We start from the raw sequence: 24772 nt of genomic DNA on the forward strand, positions 1-24772 counted from the left end.
TCGCACACTAGGAAGGCTTTTGTGGATTTCTTGGATGATTGTTTTCTACACAGTATGTTTGAGAGGCAACTAAAGGGAGTAATACTCATTAGCATTAGTAGAGACATATGATGAAAGAAAGAAAGCTTATGCAGCATCAGCCAAAAGAAAAAAAAAAAAAAATTCCACATCACCCCTCCATTCGTTCGAAATACCTGACCAGTTGAGCCTTAAATTTATCTAGGCTATCAACTTCCACAACAAGGGATGGAAGTCTGTTCCACCAACCAACTACCAGCTGGCTAAAGGCAAATTTCCGCATATCTATCCTATATCTGTCTTTCCTCAATTTGAATTTATGCCCTCTCCGGTGATTATTCTGAGCAAGAGGAAGAATCCATCAGCACTGAGCATGCTCAAACCATTCAAGGCTTTATACACCTCTATCAGATCACCTCGCCGGTGCCTAGTCTCCAGACACTGTAATTTGCAAAACTTAAGCCTTTCTTCATAAGAGCAACCCTTTGTTCCATTCACTAATCTTGTTGCCCTTCTCTGTACTTGTTCCAGCAGCTCTACATCCTTCTTGAAATTAGGCCTCCAGAATTGTATACAATACTCAAGGTGTGGCCTAACCATTGCCTTATACAAGGGAATAATCACCTCCTTATCTCTGCTAGAAAAATTCCTGTATATCATTGACAAGACACCATGAGCTACTCTTGCAGCCCGTCTGCACTGCTCAGAGAACTTCATATCTGCCTACACAATTATCCCCAGGTCCTTTTCATTCCCTACCACTGTCAGTGTAGTACCACAGAATTGATACATTGCTCTGGGGTTGCTGTTTCCCATATGTAGTACTTTACATTTGTCAATGTTAAACTTCATTTGCCACCTCTCAGCCCATCTGCTCAACCTTTCCAGATCCTGTTGAAGCAGCATAGCGTCAGTAGTGTCCTTAACAACCCTGCCAACCTTTGCATCGTCTGTAAACTTGGACATTAAGCTTGATATACCATCATCAATATTATTTATAAATACAGAAAACAATAATGGACCCAACACTGAACCCTGAGGGACTCCACTAATAACATTAGTCCACGATGAGCAGTGTCCATTGATTACCACTCTCTGTCTTTTCCCACTCAACCATCCCTTTACCCATAACAGCAATTTGCCTCCAATGCCACACTGTTCCAATTTGTGCAGCAGTCTTCCATGTGCAACAGTATCAAAGGCTTTTCCAAGATCCAAATATATGATATCAAAGTTATTCTTTCCATCCAGTTCCTTTGTGACTACATCATAGTATCCAATCAAATTAGTCAGACAAGACCTCCCCTTAACAAACCAATGCTTTGTCCGAGCTATAACTGAAGTCTTGTATAGATGATCCTGCAATGCTTCTTTAACCAGTGGCTCCATTAATTTCCATGGAACAGATGTTAAACTAACAAGTCTGTAATTACCTGTGTCTCCCTTTGATCCTCCTTTGTGGATTGGGGTCACATTTGTACATCTCCAGTCCATGGATACCTCCCCTGAGTCCAAGGAAGCTCTCATAATTATGGCTAAGGGTTTGCTTACTTACTTTGCCGGCCCCTTTAATATAACTGGATAGATTCCATCCACTCCAGGTGCCTTTCTCGTGCTTATCTTCAACAATTTCTCCTCCACTTTACTCTCAGTTATTGCAAGATTATCTAGCTTACAGCCAGAGTTGAATACACCTCTGGCATTCCCATCGCTGAATAACTCCTCATGTGTGAATGTCGATGCAAAATATTCATTTTGCATCTACATTCACAAATTTAGTTTGTTAGCTACCTGAGCAGAATCATCAACAGTTGAACCATCGATATCAAGTGGACCAATCTGATTCATCCCCTTCCTTCTAGAGTTTACATAAGCAAATAACTCTTTGCAGTTTTTCTTTGCATCCTTTGCCAAAGATTTCTCTTAATCTGCCTTCGCCTGCCTAACCTTCTTTGTAACTTGGTTACAGACCAGCTTATATCTATCATAGGCTTCTGTGTCACATGTTAATTTATATGTATCCCATGCATTTTTCTTCTCTGTCACATGTCTAATTAGTTCGTCTGACATCCATTTAGGCCTAAATCTTGAACAATATTTCTTCGTTGGTATGAAAAGCCTAGTAGCTTCCAAGATTAATTCTTTGAATGTTTCCCATTTTGAATTTGCTGTCGGTAACATCATCATGTGGTTCCACCGCATCGAATTTAAATACTGTCTCAGACCACAGTAGTCACCTTTACGAAAGCAAAAACCCTTCCCTTTACCCTTGATGGCAGTTACCTCTTTGAGTAAATCCCACTTAACGCACAAACTGACTCGACACTGCACTGTCCAGCAATGTCAACTGGCTTCACTTCCTTAGATTTTATGCATTTCTTAAATAATAGCATAACCCCTCCTCCCTTCCTATCATGTTTATCCTTCTGTACACATTGTACTCTCCAAATTCCATTTCTGCATTCCTTATATCTGTGTGACACCACGTATCTGATATCCCAACAATATCTGCCTTTGATGTTTGGAGCAATACCTCAAATCCATCAAATTTATTTACCAAACTCCTAGCATTGGTGTACATGCAAGTATACATGCACCTGTTCCTATTCTTAGCTACCCTAACACAACCCATGTGTTTACTTGTACTGTAGTGACTCCCAGCAGTCTCTGAAATACCCTGCATCTTGTTTTTCAGGCTGCTGCTCATTCCAATAGAAGCAGTGCAAGAATCACTTTAACCTCTGCCAGTGGCTACTGTTAATCTATTAATCCTTGTATCCTCCCCAAAACTAGCAGTTTTGCGACCCACCTAACATTGCCTCGATAGCGTCAGCAAATATTCTTGCACTCTTTCTATTTAAGTGTATCCCATCCCTGTTAACAAGTACAGACCGGGCTGAAAAAAATTCTACCCCTTGAGCCTTGCACAATCTCTCCAGGGCCGAATTGATCGACAAGGTTCTCATCTTATAATCCCTCCTATCGTGTGTGGGCAGAATTGCAGACACACTTTCAAATTCAACCCTAACTCACGGCTTTTTTTCAGCATTGTCTTGTACTTGTTAAGTAATTCTGCTGGTCTCCTACTCTCAGTATCAACCTTTGTGCCCTTAAAGGATGATATCAGCCCTACAACGTCATCAACCTTTGCCCCTGGCAGACATACCCTGGTTCTGTTTCATCTATCCTTTTTGCCCATTTCCCTGACAATAGAATCTCCTACAACAACTAGTTCCTTTGGGACTAGTGCATTGTGCCTTCGGGGTTGCCCCTGTGTTGCGTGATGTTTGAGTGCAAGCTTTGGCACTGATGTGGGCAGCTGAGAGCTTGATGGGCCCCTCAATTTAAATCTTTCGAGGGCATCCACCCTGTCCTTCAAGCTCCCATATAAGCCCATAACAATGCCGAGTTGGCGCCTGATTTCCTCGCACACACAAAGACATTCCCCTTGGTAATATTATGTCCCGTTCCTCACTGCTCCACAAACGTCAAACAAGCAGTGCATTTCAATAGACTGTGATTCGGACAACCCTCCCCTCAGTTCTCCCCTGAGCCAGAGCACTTCCACTAGTTTCAGCCTTTTGCTTTGCTGCTCTGGTCTGAGTCATGATTTCTATTCAAGTTCAATAAAATTCCAATACAAAATATAACCCTAAACCTATATTCCAATGCAGTTATAACACTATATATATGTATTTCGGTATTGAATATTATCTCCAAGTTATGTTATATGACTTTCTTATCCTCTGTTAACTTATATGTATTAAGTTATGATGTTACGTTTGTAATAACTAGGTCGCTATATTTATTTAGTTAAAAAAAAAGTACAAATTGAGGAAAGACAGTTGTAGGATAGATGTGCGGAAGTTTGCCTTTAGCGAGCTGGTGGTTGATTGGTGGAACAGACTTCCATCTTTTGTTGTGGAAGTTGATAGCCTAAATAAATTTAAGGCTGAGCTGGACAGGTATTTGGAACGAACAGAGGGGTGAAATAGGAGGGGGTTTTTTTTGTTTTTTTTTTTGGCTGATGCTGCATAAGCTTGCTTTCTTGCATCATGTGCCTCTACTAATGCTAATGCTAAATTCTTGTAATCTGCTTTAGCTTGCCTAACCTCCTTTGTGATTTGACTGCAGACTAGTTCATATCTACTGTAAAGATCTGTATCACCTGATATATATATATATATATATATATATACATCCCAAGGATTTTTCTTCCGTGCACAAATCTCATAAGTTCACCTGACATTCATTTAGGTCTATGTCTTGAACTGTATCTCTTAGTTAATATAAAAAGCCTGGTAATTCTACAATAACATCCATGAATGCTTCCCATTAAGAACCTGCTGTTGGTAACTTCATCAGTTGGTCCCACTGCATAGAATTTAAAAACTGTTGAGACCACTTTAGTCACTTTCACGAAAGCAAAAACCCTTCCCTTTACCCCTAATGGCAGTTACCTCTTTGAGTAAATCCCACTTGAGCACACTGTGATCACTACCACCTAGTGGTTTCTTTATCTGCAGATTCTTAAAGCATTAAGAATCACTACTGATAATCAGATCAAGAGTATTACTCCCTCTAGTTGCCTCCAGAACATGCTCCTGTAGAAAACAATCATCCAATAAATCCACAAAAGCCTTGCTTTGCCCTCAACAACAGTTACATCTTTAAGTAAATCCCACATCAATATATTGTGATCACTGTCACCTAGTTGGTCTTTTATTTGCATATTCTTAATGCAAGAAAATTCACTGCTGATAATGAGATCAAGAATATTAATTTCTCTTGTTATTTTACTAACATGATGGTATAGGAAACAATTATTCAATAAATCCACAAGTCTCCCAACTGTGTGAATAACCAACCCATAGGGTCCAGTCAATATATGGAAATTTAAAATTTCCCATTATAAGACATTCTGATTTACTGGCCCACTCTATATGTCTAATACAGTTGTTCATTATACTCATTGTAGTTGTTAGGCCTATAACACTCCTACCCTCATTTTTTTTCCCTCAGTGCTTATGTCACACCAGATGCACACCTTGGATTTTATGTGCTTCCTCCTCATGTCATGCCTGCCCTTTCTATGCAGGTTGTACTCCCAATATTCAAATTCTGCATCGCTTATGTGCAAATGACACCACGTTTTCAATGGTGTCATTTGTTATCGATACAACATCGACACTTGACTTAATTTTATGAATTTCTAATTCATAAAATTTATTTCCTATGCACCTATTATTACTAGACATATACATATATACACACATCTGATTTTACTCTTAGTAAACCTAAGACAGCCCATTTATTTGCATGTTCCATTACTCCCCCATCTCCAGCAGGCCTTGTAACATTGCACTGGCCACCTATGTCCACTGAATGCACACCTTAGATTTTTGTGCTTCCTCCTCATGTCATGTCTGCCCTTTCTATGCATGCTGCCCTCCCAATATTCAAATTCTGCATCCCTCATGTGCAAATGACACCATGCTTCTGTTATCTCTACAACATCGACACAGTGACTTAATGAGTATTTCAAATTCATAAAATTTATTTCCTATGCACTTATCATTATTATACATAGAAGTATACACACATCTGATTTTACTCTTAGTAAACCTAACACAGTCCATGTATTTGTTTGTTCCATGAAGAACCCACAACAGCTTGCTTTCTATGGTGCTGAATGCTCCAATAGAAGCAGTGCAAAAGAACACTTACTCCTCTCCCTGAATATGCTATAATCTATTAGTCTGTGTATCCTACCCGATCCCACCCACTCATTGAGACAGCAGTTTTCTGACTTACATAACACTGCCTCGACAGTATCAGCAAATATTCTTGCACCCTCCTGTTTAAGTGCATACCATCTCTATAAAAACAGTTGCTCTTAGTAACAAGCACAGATCACTCTTAGAAAATTCTATCTCCATGAACCTAACACGGTCTCAACAATGCCAAATTGATTGATAAAGTTTATTGTTTACTCCCTTCTATCTTTTAAATTTTATCCTAATTTGCAACCTTTTTTTCAATGTTTCCCTGTAATTGTTAAGCAATTCCTTAGATCTGCTACTCTTAATATCATTATTAGCAAAGTGTACAACAATATCACCTTTTCTGCCATAGATGATAGTTGTTCTACATGATCAAATTTTGCGTAAGGCAGACACACCCTGGTCCTATTGCACCGATCCTTTTTACAAAGCATATTTCCGGTTTCTCTGAAAATAGAGACACCAAGAGTAGCTATCTCATGTAACACCAGCATTCTGCTGTGGAGGATCTCATTAAGCTCTGTGGCTGAGTGCTTGAAGGGTTTTTCTTTCATTTTCATTTGCCTTTAGCCAGCAGGTAGTTGATTGCTGGAACAGCCTTCCATCTGTTGTTGTGGAAGTTGATAGCTTAAATAAATTTAAGGCTGATGACTGGATGGGTGAAATGGGAAGGGTTTTTTTTTTTTTTTTGGCTGATGCTGTATAACAGGCATGTCAAACACGTGGCCCTCCAACAAAAAAGGCTGCGGCCTGCCGAGATGTCTTGAAAATCTTTTTTTCTTTTTTTTTTTTTAAAAGAAATGGAAAAAAAATACTAATCAAGTTTATTTTTATTTTCACATAATTTATTTCGAATTTTACATTTAAGCAATTTTCAATGTAGCACTCGAAAAGGATAGGACAATGTTTCATTTTTAAGACTCCGCCTGCAGCTTTGAGTATTACAGACTACAAAGTGTTTGCTCAGTTGTATATCTGTGAATTTTATTTTTAACTGTATGCAATTAATTTTGTGTTTTATTTGTATTAAATTAAAAAGACTATTACTGCATCCAGAAAAAGAACAAAACAGTATGCTTAATATGTAGTAAATCTATTTCAGTCTGCAAAGAATACAATATCAGGAGACATTATGATACACACCATAAAGAAGTCTATGATAAATACGTTGAGAAACAATGTGAAAGTAAGTTGTTAGAATTGAAATAAATTCTTAAAAAACAGCAGAACGTGTTTACCAAACCTTCTGAAGAAAATACAGCAGCTGTAAAAGCTAGTTACTTGTTATCATATTTAATTGCAAGCAAATCAAAACCTTTTACAGAAGGAGATTTTATTAGTGAGTGTTTAACTAAAGTTGTGGAAGTGTTGTGTGCAGAGAAAGAAATTGGCTCAATTCAATGATATCCACATTTGAAGCTTATTGCAACTGACAAAAGTACAGATATTCAAGATATTGCTCAACTGGCCATTTTTATTCATGGGTGTGATGTGAACTTGAAAGTAAGTGAAGCGCTTTTAGAAGTTATTCTTATGCATGATACAACCACTGGAGCTGATATTTTTGGTGCACTCATGGAAATTCTGAATAAGTATAAATTACCATTGAACAAGTTGGTTTGTCTTGCAACTGATGGTGAACCTGCACCATCAGTTGCACACCATCATTAGACGCCCTAAGTAATACCTGCACACAGGTATTACTAAGGGTGTCTTTGCAAAACTAAAAGAAATATGCAAACAAAGTGGTAATAATCATTCCGAACATTTTCAATGCATTATTCACCAGCAAGTATTATGTTCCAAGATTTTAAATATCAAACATGTGCTAAAAAAGTCTCCAAAATTATAAATTTTATTCGAGCATGTGGACTTAATCATCGACAATTTGTTTCATTTCTGGAAGACAGAAAATGAGCACACTGATCTACCCTATTATACAGAAGTTTGATGGATTTCGAGTTCAAAAGTCTTAAAACGATTCTTCGAGCTGCTGGATAAAATCGTAATGTTCTTGGAAACAAAGAATTATGAATGTACTGAATTAAAAGGATTTGGCCTTCTCAGTTGATAAAGGATTTGGCCTTCTCAGTTGACATTACAAGTCATCTTAACCAAATTAATCTTAAACTTCAAGGAAAACATCACATTGTTACAATGTTATTTGTTACAACATTAATGTATGCAAAGAAAAATTATTACTTTGGCACAAACAAACAGAAAAAGAAAACTTATCTCATTTTAAAAGTTGCCAAAAAACTTAAAATTGAAGGAATATACACACAAAATTAAGTTCTTAGAAATGGAGTTCGATAGAAGAGTTTCTGATTTCAAAAGCTGTAAATTACAGTTTCTTTTTACTTCGCCTATGTCTATTGATATTGAAAATGTTGATGAGGGCTTATAAATGGAATTAATTGAAAACCAATGTGACTCTTTGCTAAAGCAAAAATATATGGAGGTTGGAATTCCAGACTTTTACACTTATTTACCCGCAGATTGATTTTCAAAAATGTTATCTTTCGCTACGAATATACTGGCTATGTTCAGGAGCACATACTTATACGAGCAACTGTTTTCTTCGATGAAAAATAACAAAACTCCAGAAAGGTCATGATTAACCGATCACCATCAATCATCAATCTTAAAGATTAAATCAGCTCATGACATTCAACCAAATTTTTATGATCTGCTTTGCGGAAAACGATGCCAAGTGTCCTCTAAAAAATTACATAATAACAAATTGTGGTTTTATTGTTTATTTTGATTGATTTTCAAAAATGTTATCTTTCCCTATGAATGTACTGGCTATGTTCAGGAGCACATATTTATACAAGCAACTGTTTCCTTCGATGAAATATAACAAAACTCCAAAAAGGTCAAGATTAACTGATCACCATCTATCATCAATCTTAAAGATTACATCAGCTCAAGACATTCAACTAAATTTTGAGGATCTGCTTTGTGGAAAACGATGCCAAGTGTCCTCTAAAAATGATATAATAATAAATTGTGGTCTTATTGTTTATTTTTTATTAAATATTGTAAAGTATTTTTAATTTAAAAACAAACGTAGGATGCAAAACAGGTTATCTATATACTAAATACAGTAATTGTAAAAATTGTATTTTGTTTATTTTTTGAGTATTGAAGGCATGTGGCCCTCAGCCTAATGCAAAATAACTTATATTGCCCCAGGGGCTCCCATCTGGTGAGTATGGGCTTGGCATACCCAGGGTCCTGAGCTGGATATCATCATTCTTCTCTTTTTTGGTGATTCCCTCCTACTTTTCTCTCTCTCTCTCTCTCTCTCTGTACTCAAATTTTTTTTTTTTTTTTTTTTTTGGCTGGTGCAGCATAAGCCTCAGGCTTCCTTGCACCATATGGCTAATAATAATAATAATAATAATATAGACCATGGTGCAAAATGAGTTTGACATGCCTGCTGTGTAAGCTTGCTTTCTTGCATCATATGTCTCAACTAATGCTTATTGTCTCAACTTGACTAAATAATCTCAACTAATGCTAATTTCTTCAAAGGCATTAATACTACAATGTGGTCACAAAGGAACTGAATGCAAAAAATAATTTTGATATTATATACTTGGATTTCAGGAAAGCTTTTGTTACTGTTGCACATTGAAGACTGCTGTACAAATTGGAGTGGTATAGCATTAAGGGCAAGTTGCTGCAATGAATAAAGGAATGGTTGAGTGAGAGACAGCAGAGAGTGATAATAAATGGACACTGCTCTACGAGGTTTAAGGTTATTAGTGGAATCCCCCAGGGTTCACTGCTGGGCCCATTGTTGTTTTGTGTATTTATCAATGATATTGATGAAGGTATATCAGGCTTAATGTCCAAGTTTGCAGATGATACAAAGGTTGGCAGAGTTATTAATGACAGTAAAGTAGTATGCTACTGCAACAGGATCTAGAAAAGTTAGGCAGATGGGCTGAAAAGTGGCAACTGAAGTTAAACATTGACAAATATAAAGTACTGCATGTGGGTAGCAGGAACCCAAGAGAAATGTACCAAGTGTGTGGTACTACACTCAGGGAGATGGTGAATGAAAAAGACAAGGGGGGGATAATTGTGCAGTCAGATATGAAGTTCTCTGAGCAGTGCAGACGGGCTGCCAGAGCAGGTTATGGAGTTTTGTCAAAGATATATAGAAATTTTTCTAGCAGAGACAAGGAAGTGATTATCCATTTTATAAGGCAATGGTCAAGCCTCATCTTAAGTACTCCATACAGGTCTGGAGGTCTCGTTTTAGGAAGGATGTAGAGCTGCTAGAATGAGTACAGAGAAGGGCAACAAGATTGGTGAGAGGAACAAAAGGGTGCAGCACTCATGAAGAAAGGCTTAAGTTATGCAAGTTGTAGCATCTGGAGACTAGACACCCGTGAGGTGATCTGATTGAGGTGTATCAGGCCTTGAATGGTTTGAGCAGGCTCAATGCTGACGGAATACTTCTGCTTGCTTAGATTAAGAACCTGAGGGGGCATAGATTCAAACTGAGGAAAGACAGTTGTAGAATAGATGTGCAGAATTTGCCTTTAGCCAGCGGGTAGTTGATTTGCTGGAACAGACTTCCATCTGTTGTTGTTGTGGAAGTTGATAGCTTAAATAAATTTAAGGCTGAACTAATCAAATATTTGGAGTGACTGGATGGTGAAATGGGAAGGGTTTTTTTTTTTTGGCTAATGCTGTATAAGTCTGCTTTCTTGCATCATATGCCTCAACTAATGCTAACCATGTTTCTCAAGCCCTAATATAAGTCCAGCAGAATGCTGATTTGAAGCTTAAGATAGTCTAATTAGCTGTATCACGTCCACTACAGGTAACTGCAAAATTAATACAACAAATGTAGCTGTGATTTGCAAGTGGACTCCATTCACACTTTTCTCTAGAGCCAAAGCACTAATTTGAACATTTTTTTTTTTGCTGCTGCCTTTTGTTGCATGATTGTAGTCTAAATTTTCCTTAAAATTATCACAAAACTATAAGTATAGAAAAGAACACTATTATCAGATGTTGTTGTGTAGTACATGATATGTGACCTGCTGTGCACTGCAACATTCAAGCTACTTATTTACTATGATGAAAACACTACAATAAAATCACTGATAACAAAGACTGTATGAATATTAAGTCATCACTTACTAAATTTTTACCTAAATTTAAAAGTAAGCTAATGAACTAAGACTATGACTATGATATTTTCATAGGTTTGCTTCAAAATGATAGCATGTTCAATTGGGTGGATAGGCATTTCCATTAAGCAACAGTCCTTTAAACCAGTGTTTCTCAATCTTTTTACTCTCGTGGCACATTTTCCAAAGAAGAAAAATTTCGCGGCACACCTACGTAGTCATAGAAGAAGAAATTTCTAAATTTCGCGGCACACTTGGAAAATTTTGCGGCACACTAATGTGACGCGGCACACCCTTTGAGAAACACTGCTTTAAACTATAACAAAACGGCCTATAAAAAGTCTCCAATCTTACATGTGTGACTTAGGGTATCCATTAAGCCATCAATATTACTACAGAAAGTAAGATTTTCCTCTAAAAAGAAAAACTGTATAAAATTCTTTTGGCAGCAACATCCCTGTAATGCAGAACCCAAGAGTTTAGCCTGATACTTAAAAAGATTTGCATCTCAAGTCATGTCATTTAGTTACATCTATTTAGATATTATATATATTCTTTGTACTTGTCAGACACTTCCATTTGTTCACCGTCTTTAGCAGATAATATATGTTCATCTGAAGTCCATGTTTCAGAATGTGCTACTAGTGAGGCGGTAGAAGACAGATTGCAGCACAAAATAATAAAAAAATATTCACAAATATGCCTACGACGGAGAAACAGTGCATTAGAAAAAGTCATATTTATGCTTAATCACCCATAAATGGACTTCTTAGCACTGTTGAACAATATACTTTTTTTTGGTCCAAATAATGTGTATAAGGTCTTACGGTTGCTATATACAAAAAGATCAAATGCACATAGTACTACTGATGAACATTTCAATTTCATTACTTACAAGCATTAAAAAAGCCAGGTAGAAGAATGATACATCAGAAGTATATATCAGTCTTGGAATCCAGGTTTTAAAAGTCTGTGGAAAACAAAATATCATCATAAAAGGTTAAAAAAAAAAATCAAAAAAAAGAGCAGAATATTTCTGAAATAATCAAATTATAAAATATTTATAAGTTATCTGGAAAACAATTAATGCTCTTACTATTTAAAACAAGAATCACCAATTGGCAGACCATGGTCTGCATTTATCAATGGTTTTTTCAAAGATGTGACCCTACGTCAATAATTTGTTTATAAATTAATTATTTTAGCTTCAAGTATTTGTTAGCTCTCTTGATTTGATTTGTGACATTTAAATAATTGATCAAAGATTATACTGAATTCTTTCTCTGCTCTACTAATGCCATAAAAGTTCTAAAATATAAGTAATTGTGTCAAGGAATCCCCACAACAATAGCCGATATTACCCTTGACCTCACAAAAAAGAAGAAAAATCGAGCAAAAACTTACCACAATCTAGCAAGAGAGTTTGGAAAACTCTGGCAAGGGTATAATTACCAGGAAATTCATCCCATCAATTGCATTTACTAGTCTAAAGCCTCCTTCCTGGTATGTGCCAGGCCTACAATCTACCTTCCTTCCTTACAGGGCATAGGCCTTTCAAGCCCAAACTGACAACACTGGGAATTGAAAATGACCCTCTATGTACATGTGCAGACAAAGAAAGTTGGGACCATGTCATGTACACTTGTCCTAAATACAAATAGCCCTGACTCAGGTTAATCACCAAAATACAGGAAAACTCACTGCATAATGAGCATCTCTTACTGCAGGATGAGAATTGCTATCTTGCCTTTACTGAGTTTGCAAAATCAGTCTTTGAAATTAGACGAGCCAGCCTTTAAACAAAACCCATGCCTCAGTAGGAACATAGAAGACAGATGACAATCAGGGAAATTAATCCTTCCAGTGGCCTACCACGACTGGCTGACTCTTTCCTATGGAATTACTCCCCCATGTCTCATACAATTCTACCCTGATGTGTTGATTATAGTTGGACTGTAGGGGAGGGCCTAACACCTACCTGCTGGAAGGATCCACTGGAAGCCAATCTGCAGAGTCTCACTCAAAGGATAGATGCAAGCTAGACAAAGTTTAACCTCACTAACTGACCTTACCTGGACTTTTAAAGTTCTGATATTGACCTCTAAATCGATCTCCATGAACCTGACCTGTGCAAACTCCTATGTGGGTAGAAATACTGACACTACTTATGTTGTGTGGGAAATCTCACCTGAAAACCCCACTTAGGGTAGGATCTTCTTGCTGACAATCCCCTAGAGAGTAGGAAGATAGTTTTAACATGCCTCAGTAGGAACAATCTACCTTGCAAACCCTCAACAAGGATAGGATTTTATTATTATTTATTTATTTATTTTATTTTTACAGACACCTTTGGGTATGGAATAATTATGCATCTGTACACAGTAGGGTATCGGAGGCCAAATGGCACTCCTCTTTGCACGGTTCTCTGACCTTGCAAACTTTTACTGTCCCTGGGCTCAGATGAGCTTCCCAGCCCAGGGGTGTCCACCAACCCTTCATCTTCCTACTTGGTTTGACTCCCATTCTTCGACTATAACCCTTGCATTTTTTTTTTTTTTTAATTGGACTTCATCCTGGAAGCTCAAGTGACCCTGGTGGAGACCATGCAGAGAATGATGAGCAGCCTGGATCACCTCCTGGTGGTGGTGACTGGCAACATAGGGTCCCACTTGGGTGCTGTGCCCTAGGAACCAGAGAAACAACAAAACCCAACACAACACTATACACATACACCATGCCCCCCCCCCACACTTCTGGCATTTAAAAAGTTCAGTACACAAGAGTACTGATGGTGCAGTTATGGGATGGGAGACCACCTGTGATAATTTACACTAAATACTATGCCACTACAGGAACTTCCCGGCTTATGTAATACTCGACTTACAGAAATTCAACTTTATGTAAGTTTTTGGCAGCTAGTACAAACTTAAAACAATTGTGAAAACGTATGTTGCTTTCCGTAGGAATAAATGGAGGTATCGTGAAAATATAGTAATGTGATTACAATAAATATTGTAATTTGGAAATTGTGCGATGTTTTTTTTTTTTTTTTTTTTTTTTGTTAATTCGCTACAAGACCTCAGAAGTTGAAATTTTCAACATATAATTAAGATTTATCTCTCTAAAAGGTCATTTTTATAATGGAAATTGCACTACACTTTCATCGTTATCATATGTTCCGTTATAAGAATCAATTTTGAATGCCTATGTGATATTTTTCTAAAACACATTTCTGGAGGTCACTACCATAAAACAATAAAAACGATTTGCACTTTCCAGTTTATTGGGCTTTTCTGTTAGCACAATCTATTATAAATGGGTAGTAAACTCGATCTTGTTGCATTTGCGATAATACTGATAACTGGAATTCTGTGAGTTTTTATATTATGGTATTAGAGTGAAATGAGTTTCCCTTCTCTGAAAACTTCAATCATATAAAAAACATAAATACATTTTCAGATTCTTCTCTTCATACCTATTTACTTATTACAATGTTGAAGGGAAAGGGACCAACAAATAGTGCAAATGCTGGCAGTGTTAGGAAACGAAACAAAATTGATTTAGAAATGAAGATGATTAAGAAGTACGAAGCAGACAAAAGTTTGTCATCTACTGCACGGAATTAGGTCTCTCTGCTTCAACAGTGAATACTATTTTAAAGGACAGTGCGTGTATAAAAGAACATGTTAAAGGATGAACACATTTAAGATCAAAAGGTGACCACAAAACAGTGTTCAAGTGCTATATCAAAGATGGAAAAGCTATTAATAATATGGATGGAAAATCAGATTCAGAAGCAAGTGGCCCTGAGTCCAATGGCCATTCAAGCAAAAGCAAGAAGTATTTATGAAGATATTAAGGATAAGTACGGCGAACCCCAAGCCATGTTCTTGGCAAGCAGCGGGTGGTTTAATAGGTTCAAACATCCCACGTTGGTTTCCAAAATATTAAAGTATGCAGTGAAGTTGCCAGTGCTGATTCTGCAGCTGCAGATGAAATTTTGCAATGTGTTGGAAAAAACCCCTTCTAAATCTGCACAGTCCTTAACAGAGTCTCTCCACTCGCTGTCTCCATAGATGTACTGTTTCTGCTGCATGCCACTTCTACAGGTATTTCCATGGGCACTGTTCTTCTGAATTGGCTTCTATAATTCCCGCTCTCTCTTTCAAAACAGTCCGAACACGTGCCGCTACCAGCCAACATCCATTTACTGTCCAACTTCAAATTCACAGAACCAACTTTTCATCTTCCTCGTTTATTCATTCAACTTCCGTTTTCTGGAACAACCTTCTTTCATACGTATTTCCTGAAACTTACAGTCTGCATTAGCATTAGCAAGGGCACATGATACAAGAAAGCAAGCTTAATAGCATCAGCCAAAAAAAAAAAAAAAACCCCCTAATTTCACACATCCCCTCGCTCCAAATGTTTGCCAAGTTCTGCCTTGAATCTATTTAAGCTATCAACTTCTACAACGACAGATGGAAGTTTGTTCCACAATCAACCACCCTCTGGCTAAAGGCAAACTTCCACACATCTATCCTACAACCGTCTTTCCTCAATTTGAATTTATGCCCTCCCAGGCGATTATTCTGAGCAAGAGGAAGAATCACATCAGCACTGAGCATGCTCAAACCAATCAAGGCTTTATACACCTCAATCAGATCACCTCACAGGTGCTTAGTCTCCAGACACTGTAATTTGCAAAACTTTAGCCTTTCTTCGTAAGAGCAACCCTTTGTTCTATTCACTAATCTTGTTGCCCTTCTTTGTACACATTCCAAAAGCTCTACATCCTTCTTAAAATGAGACCTCCAGACCTGTACACAGTACTCAAGGTGCTTGAGTACACAGTACCTTGAGTACTGTGTACTCAAGGTACACAGCACTCAAGACCATTGCTTAATACAAGGGTATAATCACCTCCTTATCCCTGCTAGAAACATTCCTGTATATCATTGACAAGACACCATGTGCTACTCTTACAGACCATCTGCGCTGCTCAAAAAACTTCATATCTGCCTGCACAATTACCCCCAGGTCCTTTTCACACCCTAACACTCTCAGTGTACTACCACACAGTTGATATGTTACTCTGGAGTTACTGCTTCCCATATGCAGTACTTTACATTTGTCAATGTAAAGTACTGCATATGTAAAGTACTCAGCCCATTTGTTGAACTTTTCTAGATCCTGTTGCAGTAGCATACTGTCATTAACAACCCTGCCAATCTTCGTATTGTCTGCAAAAGTAGACATTAAGCCTGATATACCTTCATCAATATCATTAATGAATGCAAAAAACAACAATGGACCCAACGCTAAACCCTGGGAGACTCCACTAATAACATTAGTCCAGGAAGAGAGGTGTCCATTGATTACCACCCTCTGTCTTCTCCCACTCAACCATCCCTTTATCCATAGCAGCAATTTGCCTCCAATGCCACACTGTTCCAATTTGTGCAGCAGTCTTCCATGTGCAACTGTATCAAAAGCCTTTCTAAGATCCAAATATATGATATCATATTATTCTTTGCATCCAGTTCCTTTGTGACTACATCATAGCATCTAATTATATAGTTGGTCAGACAAGACTTCTCCTTAACAAACCCATGCTTGTGTCCAAAACGATCCTGCGATACTTCTTTAACGAGTGCTTCCATTAATTTCCCTGGAACAGAACTATCATCATCGGCCATTTTCAATCACTGCAGGATGAAGGCCTCTCCAGCAACTTTCTAATTCCTTCTGTTTTGTGCAATGGGCATCCATTTACTACCCAAAAACTCATGAATTTAATCTATCCATCTATGTTCTTGTCTTCCAGGTTTTCGCTTAGCTCCTCTTGGATAACATTCTGTTATTCTCTTAGTCCATCTGTCATCATGAGCTATGCGTACAAGACCATTTTAGTCCTTTAGTTTTGATAAGAATGTCCTTTACATGAGTTTGCTGCCTGATCCACGTGTTTCTCTTCTTATCTAACAGTCTGATTCGCAATATAATTTGTTCCATTCTTCGCTGTGTAGGTCTCAGCTCCTCTTCCATTCTTTTGGTGAGTGCCCAAGTTAAACTTCCATAAGTCATGGTTGGGAGTATACATTGGTTCATTATTTTACGTTTTAGACAAACTGGGATATTGCTCCTCAGTATGTGACTATATTTCCTGAATGCTATCCATCCAAAATTTATTCTTCCCTTGACTTTCAGCCATTTATCATTATTACAGCTAATAACTTGTCCCAGATAAGTATATGACTCCACCTTTTCAATTACTTCTCCTTCAATCATTATTTCCCTTTCTGTGGCATACTTGTTCATCATTACTTTTGTTTTAGCCATATCCATCTTTAGACAAAATCCTTAATAACTGTGCATAACTGATTAAGATTTTCCTCTAATTCTTTGGGATCGTGGCTTATGACCACAATATCATCTGCAAATCATAAATGGTTCAGGTACTCTGCATTCACATTGACTCCTTTCTGCAACCAGTCTAATCTTCTGAAAGCTTCCTCAAGGGCAGCAATAAACAGCTTCGGAGATATTGTGTTTCCTTGTCGAACTCCTTAGCATTAGTAGACGCATATGATGCAAGAAAGCAAGCTTATGCAGCAGCAGCAAAAAAAAAAAAAAAAAAAAAAACACTCCCATTTAACCCCTACATTCGTTTGAAATACCTGTCCAGCTGAACCTTAAATTTATTTAGGCTATCAACTTCCACAACAAGGGATGGAAGTCTGTTCCACCAACCAAATACCCGCTGGCTAAAGACAAATTTCCACACATCTATCCTACATCTGTCTTTCCTCAATTTGAATTTTTGCCCTCTCAGATGATTATTCTGAGCATCAGTAAGAATCCCATTGGCATTGAGCATATTCAAACCATTCAAGGCTTTATACACTTCTATCAGATCACCTCGCCAGTGCCTTGTCTCCAGACACTGTAATTTGCAAAACTTAAGCCTTTCTTCATAAGAGCAACCCTTTGTTCCATTCACTAATCTTGTTGCCCTTCTCTGTACTCGTTACAGAAGCTCTACATCCTTCTTCAAATGAGGCCTCCAGACCTGTATACAGTATTCAAGGTGTGGACTGACCATTGCCTTATACAAGGAAATAATCACCTCCTTATCCCTGCTAGAAAAATTCCAGTATATCACTGACAAGACACCATGAGCTACTCTTGCAGACTGTCTGCACTGCTCAGAAAACTTCATATCTGCCTGCACAATTACCCCCAGGAGCTTTTCATTCTCTATCACTGTCAGTGTAGTACCACATAGTTGATACGTTCGTCTGGGGTTACTGTTTCCCATATGTAGTACTTTAAATTTGTCAATGCTAAACTTCATTTGCCACCTCTCAGCCCATCTGCTCAACCTTTCCAGATCCTGTTGCAGCAGCGTACTGTCATTAGTGTCCTTAACAACCCTGCCAACCTTCGTATCGTCTGCAAACCTGGATATTAAGCTTGATATACCATCATCAATATCATTTATAAATACAGAAAACAACAATGGACCCAACACTGAACTGTGAGGGACTCCACTAATAACATTAGTACATGATGACCAGTGTCCATTGATTTTCACTCTCTGTCTTCTCCCCCTCAACCATCCATTTATCCATAGCAGCAATTTGCCTCCAATGCCACACTGCTCCAATTTGTGAAGCAGTCTTCCATGTGCAAAAGTATCAAAAGCCATTCTAAGATCGAAATATATAATATCAAAGTTATTCCCTGCATCATAGTATCCAATCAAATTGGTCAGGCAAGACTTTCCCTTAACAAAACCATGCCGTGTCCGAGCTATAACTGAAGTCTTATCTAGATGATCCTGCAATGCTTCTTTAACCAGTGCCTCCGTTAATTTTCCTGGAACAGAAGTAAACTCACAGGTCTATAATTATTTGTGTCAGCCTTTGATCCTCCTTTGTGAATTGGGTACATCAATGGATACCTCCCCCGAGTCCAAAAAAGCTCTCATAATTATGGCTAAGGGTTTGCTTACTTCCTTTGCTGCCTACTTTAATATAACTGGATATATCCCATCCATCCCGGGTGCCTTTTTTATGTTTATCATCAACAATTTCTCCTTCACTTTCCTCTCAGTTATTAAAAAATTATCTAGCTCATTCCCAGAGTTTACTTCACCTCTGGCATTCCCCTTCCTGAATAACTCCTCATGTGTGAATGTAGATGCAAAATACTCGTTTAGTTTGTTAGCCACCTGAGCAGGTTCCTCAACTGTTGAACCATCAATATCCAGTGGACCAATCTGATTCATCCCTTTCCTTCTAGAGTTTACATAGGTAAAGAACTCTTTTCTGTTTTTCTTTGCATCCTTTGCCAAGGATTTCTCATAATCTGCCTTTGCCTGTGACTTGGTTACAGACCAGCTTATATCTATCATAGGCTTCCTACCATGTACCCATTAATTTATATGTATCCCATGTATTTTTCTTCTCTCCCATATGTCTCATTAGTTCATCTGACATCCATTTAGGCCTAAACCTTGAACAATATTTCTTAGTTGGTATGTAAAGCCTAGTAGCTTCCAAGATAAGTTCTTTGAATGCTTCCCATTTTGAATTTGCTGTTGGTAACATCATCAGTTGGTCCCTCTGTATAGAATTTAAATACTGTCTCAGACCATCGTAATTGCCTTTACGAAAGCAAAAACCCTTCCCTTTACCCCTGATGGTAGTTACCTCTTTGAGTAAATCCTACTTCAGCACACTGTGAACACTGCCACCTAGTGGTTCCTTTATCTGCAGATTCTTAATGCATGAGGAATCACTACTGATAATCAGATCAAGAGTATTACTCCCTCTAGTTGCCTCCCGAACATGCTGATGTAGAAAACAATCATCCAATAAATCCACAAAAGCCTTGCTGGTGTGTGAGTGACCAACCCACAAATTCCAGTCAATATCTGGGAAATTAAAATCCCCCATTATAAGACTCTCTGATTTACTGGCCCACTGTATTTCCCTGTACAGTATCTTATTATACTCATCAGAGTCATTAGACCTATAGCACACTCCTACTCTCAATTTTGATCTCCCAATGCTTATGTCACACCAAACTGACTCGACACTGCACTGTCCAGTGATGTCGACTGGCTTCACTTCCTTGGATTTTATGTGTTTCTTAACTTCTAGCTTAACCCCTGCTCCCTTCCTATCCTGTTTTATCCTTTCTGCACATTTCATTGCATTTGTATTCCCCAAATTCCAGTTCTGCATTCCTTATATCTGTGTGACATCACGTCTCTGATATCCCAACAATATCTGCCTTTGATGTTTTGAGCAATACCTCAAATTCATCAAATTTATTTACCAAACTGCTAGGTTTGGTGTACATGCAAGTATACATGCACCTGTTCCTATTCTTAGCTACCCTAACACAACCCATGTGTTTACTTGTACCGCAATGACTCCCAGCAGTCTCTGAAATATCCTGCATCTTGTTTTCCAGGCTGCTGCTCATTCCAATAGAAGCAGTGCAAGAATCACTTTCACCTCTGCCAGTGTGTACTGTTAATCTATTAGTCCTTGTATCCCCCCCAAGCTAGCAGTTTTCCGACCTACCTAAGACTGCCTTGATAGCATCAGCAAATATTCTTCCAAAAAAATGTTTTCCTTATTCCTTAAGTGCTTTACTTCCATACACACTATACTCGCTAAGAGAAATATATTTGTAAGATTTTATGTCTTACAGTTTCATGATGTTTTCAGGTTTCCGTTTCATTTGTACTTTGCATAACCATCCCTCATTTGCAAATTCAGCAGTATTGTTGTCGATTTTATAACCTTTATGTGAATAAATCATGGATAATTATTTTTTAAATTAGTACCGAAAAACCAGTATTTTTGTATCAATACCGGGATTTGAATACTGGAAAAAATTACCGGGATCCCAGAATCTGGGTATTGTAAGTCCTATGCGTGATGCCATCAGTATACTCAACCCATTTAAGTGGGATCATTCTCTACTACCTGGTATTGCTTGGTGACAGAGAGGGCAGCATTTCTATCTTCACACCATTTATTTTTTAGAGTAGTACAATACCAAGGTATTTTGTGAGGCAGTATCTCCACAATGTCCAATAGTTGCACTAAACAACAACCCAGTTTACCCAGCGCTATGTATGAAATGTGATTGGTCTCCAAATACATAAGGCAACTTAAAGACTTCACTTGGTCCATATATGGAGATGCACCTAAAAAAAAAAAAAAAATCAAAGTTCTTAATGGGTCTAAAGATGAGCCCTTGACACCTTGCATAAATTCAAAGCTGGATAGTTACCTAAATGAGAAGGAAAATACCTAGGTGGATTATTTTCTTTTCAACATACAGTAGATGTCACTTAGTGAGATCAGTTCGGGACTCTGATAGACTGATAACAAAAACCAAAGAAACAAGAATGCAGCTGTTCGGCATTGTTATGCAGACCGGAAATGTGTGTACATAAAAAAGTGGAAGTGGACAGAAAGAAAACATTAAAACCAAGCAATATAAAATACTGTCAAGGAAGTCATTAATGAAAATGAAACTGTCATAATATTTCTGGAAATCCATACAAACCATTAAAAACAAATATTAAGATCAAGAATTAGAAGAGGATTAATGCTCTACTGTAAAACAATGATTTGTAGGAATACAGATAATGTACTTTCTTTCTCAGAGTAGCAACATCAGCAACCATTTGAACTGGACGAAGCAATGTCAGCAACTAGCCAAGAAACATGTTGGAGTTCCCAAAACAAAACAAAAAAAAAAAAAAGAAAATCATATTGGGGCCACCCAAGAACTACCTTATCTGCCCATGTGTATCGTTCACAAATTGTGTTCTCTGGTTGATTTGCCTGTTTTGCTGGACAACAAAATCCAAGTTTCCCAATAAAATAACCTTGATATCCATGCCCGAGGCCAATGAACTTAGCCACAGAATGAAAAAAAAAAAAAAAAAAAAAACCCCCATAAAAGTTCCCTACCTCACTGACAGGATTCAAACCCTGACCACTTCCACCTGGTGTGGGGATAATAATTATAACCATAGTGCTACACATGCAAATGCATCAGAGTTCAAGAAAAAAGTGGGAATATTATATAATCGCTTCCATTGCACATGAAGTAAATGGCAATAACACACACAAAAAAAAAAAAAAAAAACAATAGCAAAAACTGAAGCACTGAATAGGACTTCATTATCTGTGATCACAATAAGCAGCATGCACCATATATTTTTTTATTTTTAATTATATAAATATATAATTATAAAAATAATTATATATTTTAATTATATATATTTTAACATAGATTTATAATGGGTACATAACAGATTTATAATGGTGAAACTTTTGTAACTAATGATTAGATATGATGAGAGCTTCACTCAGAGTAGGATGCAGGAAATAACTTTGTAATTTTTTTTTTTTTCGATTAGAATGTAATAGTTATAATTACATTACTAGAATGTAATTATTTCTATTCTGTTCAGAAAAGTATTTACCGTATTTCCCCATGTATAAGACGCACCTTTTTTCGAAAAATTTGGGGTCTAAAAACTGGGTGCGTCTTATACAGTGGTTGTAGATTTTTTTTTTACTTGCATTTCCCACTTTTTTGTGCTTGTTGTCTTTGCGCTCATTGTTTCGCACTTGTTACCGCTATATTAGGTTACGTTTTGCCACATTCTGCCCAGAAATGGCTCAGAAAAGATTTTCGTACAGTGCTGAATTCAAGTTAAAAGTGATCCAGTTTATAAAAGTGAATGGAAATCGTGCTGCTGAACGTAAGTTTGGTCCTCCTCCAACTGAGAAAACAATCCAAGACTGGCTACAGGAAGAAGAAACCCTACTGAAAATGCCACGGCAGAAGAAGGCCATTAGAGGCAAGTCAGCAAAATAGCCTGATTTAGAGAGGGAATTGAAGATGTGGATTGAGGATTAGAGAGGGAATTGAAGATGTGGATTGAGGAGCAAAGGGCAATTGGAATTCCTGTGTCCACAAAGATGGTTCAGCATGAGGCAAGAAGAATTGCTGATGAAAAAGAAGTTACTGATTTCAAAGGAGGACACAAATGGTGTTCAGGTTCATGAAACTGAATGGACTAAGCATGCGTACACGCACCAGACTTGCCCAAAAGAGGCCTGAAAGCTATGAGCAGAAGGTCCTTCAATTTCAACGTTTTATCATTCAATGTCGGAAGACACATCAGTTTGAGTTGGGACAGATTACAAATATGGACAAAGTCCCCTTCAATTTGATGTCCCAAGTAACAGAACTGTTGATAAGAAGGGGGTGAAAACTGTAACTGTGAAGACAAGTGGACATGAACAGAGCCATTATACAGTTGTTCTAGCTTGTTGTGCCGACGGAACCAAGCTGCCTCCTATGCTGATTTTCAAACACAAAACAATGCCAAAAGAAGACATTCCTCGATTGTCCATGTTCATGACAAGGGTTGGATGGATCAGGATGGGATGAAGATCTGGTTTGAGAAAGTTTAGAGCAGGAGACCAGGTGGGCTTTTACACAAACCTGCCCTATTGGTGCTTGATCAGTTTAGGGCACACATAACAAAAAATACATAGAAGATTGCTGCAGAGCAAAAAAGAAAACTTGCCATCATACCTGGAGGCTTTACATCCCAGCCCCAACCACTTGATGTCAGCATTCACAAACCCTTCAAAGCTGCCATGAGAGACGAATGGAACCAATGGATGAAGTCTTCTGGGAACAATTTGTCACCATCAGGAAGAGTGAAGAAACCAACTATAGGAGAAGTTTGTACCTGGGTGAAAAGATCCTGGGATAATATCAAGATTGAGATTGTTTTCAAGTCATTTAAGAAGTATGGCATTTCAAATGCCATAGATGAAGACAGTGATTCGTCATCAGACACAGATGAGGACAAGCTAATGGATGGGAGTTTTTACAGTGATGAGTTGTATGAATTTTATGATGAATAAAACTTGAGTTCAATAACTTTACGTAATTAATTTTTTTTCAAATTTCGGGCTCCAAAATTAAGGTGCATCTTATACATGGGAGCGTCTTATACATGGGGAAATATGGTATATAACTGTGCCAATTTAGAATGGCGCAGTTATATAAATACTTTAAAAAAACACTTTACAGTGTTTTTTTTTTTTTTTTTTTTTTTTTAAAAACACTTTACAGTTTGTTTTTTTGCAGGGAGTTTTCTGAGGGAGAAAACTCCCTGCAAATTTGGTATTTTAAGGGAGTACTGAAAATACCAAAACTGGAGAAATCCAAATGACATGCTGACAAGACTAGGACACTGTCACAAGTGGTATGCAAATTTTACCACTGTAAGAAAGTCTTGAGAAGATGAGCACAGTCCAAATCACTTAGCATCACTCAATTCAGCAGGTAGTAAAAGGTGGAAGAATGGTAAAAAAATTCAAATTACTGTCAAGTAATTTGAATTTTTTGCCAAGTCTGTTGGAATACCTAAAATCACCAGTCAATAAAACATACTTATCAATTATATGAAGCTGAGAAAGGTTTCCATTCAATGGATTTCACAAAACATCAGAACATCTTTTGGAATGATACGGGCAGAATCCTGACAGACTTTCTTTTCTATTTCATAACTTTTCTAGATTTGTGCAATGTCACTTTGATTCCCAGTACAAGTGCCAAAGCATGACCTAGAAACGAACATCTCCACCATGCAAGGTGTTCCGTGAAGTGAAATTTCTCCATTTTTTTGCATGTTCACTGATTATCTTTGCTATGCTGCTACAATTGCAGATTATTATTATTATGCATGAT

At 37.6% G+C, this 24772-nt stretch overlaps 1 protein-coding gene across 1 annotated transcript in view; it reads right to left on the reverse strand.

The window, feature by feature from the left end:
• The window catches only part of LOC150085750 (AP-5 complex subunit beta-1-like), an 842186-nt gene that overhangs the window by 599692 nt on the left and 217722 nt on the right, over positions 1–24772 (reverse strand). The window contains exon 8 of the mRNA XM_090374678.1: positions 11853–11927. Coding sequence (XP_090230804.1) covers positions 11853–11927 — 75 coding nt within the window. The remainder of the gene's footprint in view (positions 1–11852; positions 11928–24772) is intronic.

Source organism: Mastigoproctus giganteus, chromosome 5, assembly GCF_048544385.1.
Source record: "Mastigoproctus giganteus isolate SK-2022 chromosome 5, ASM4854438v1, whole genome shotgun sequence".
NCBI lineage: Eukaryota > Metazoa > Arthropoda > Arachnida > Uropygi > Thelyphonidae > Mastigoproctus > Mastigoproctus giganteus.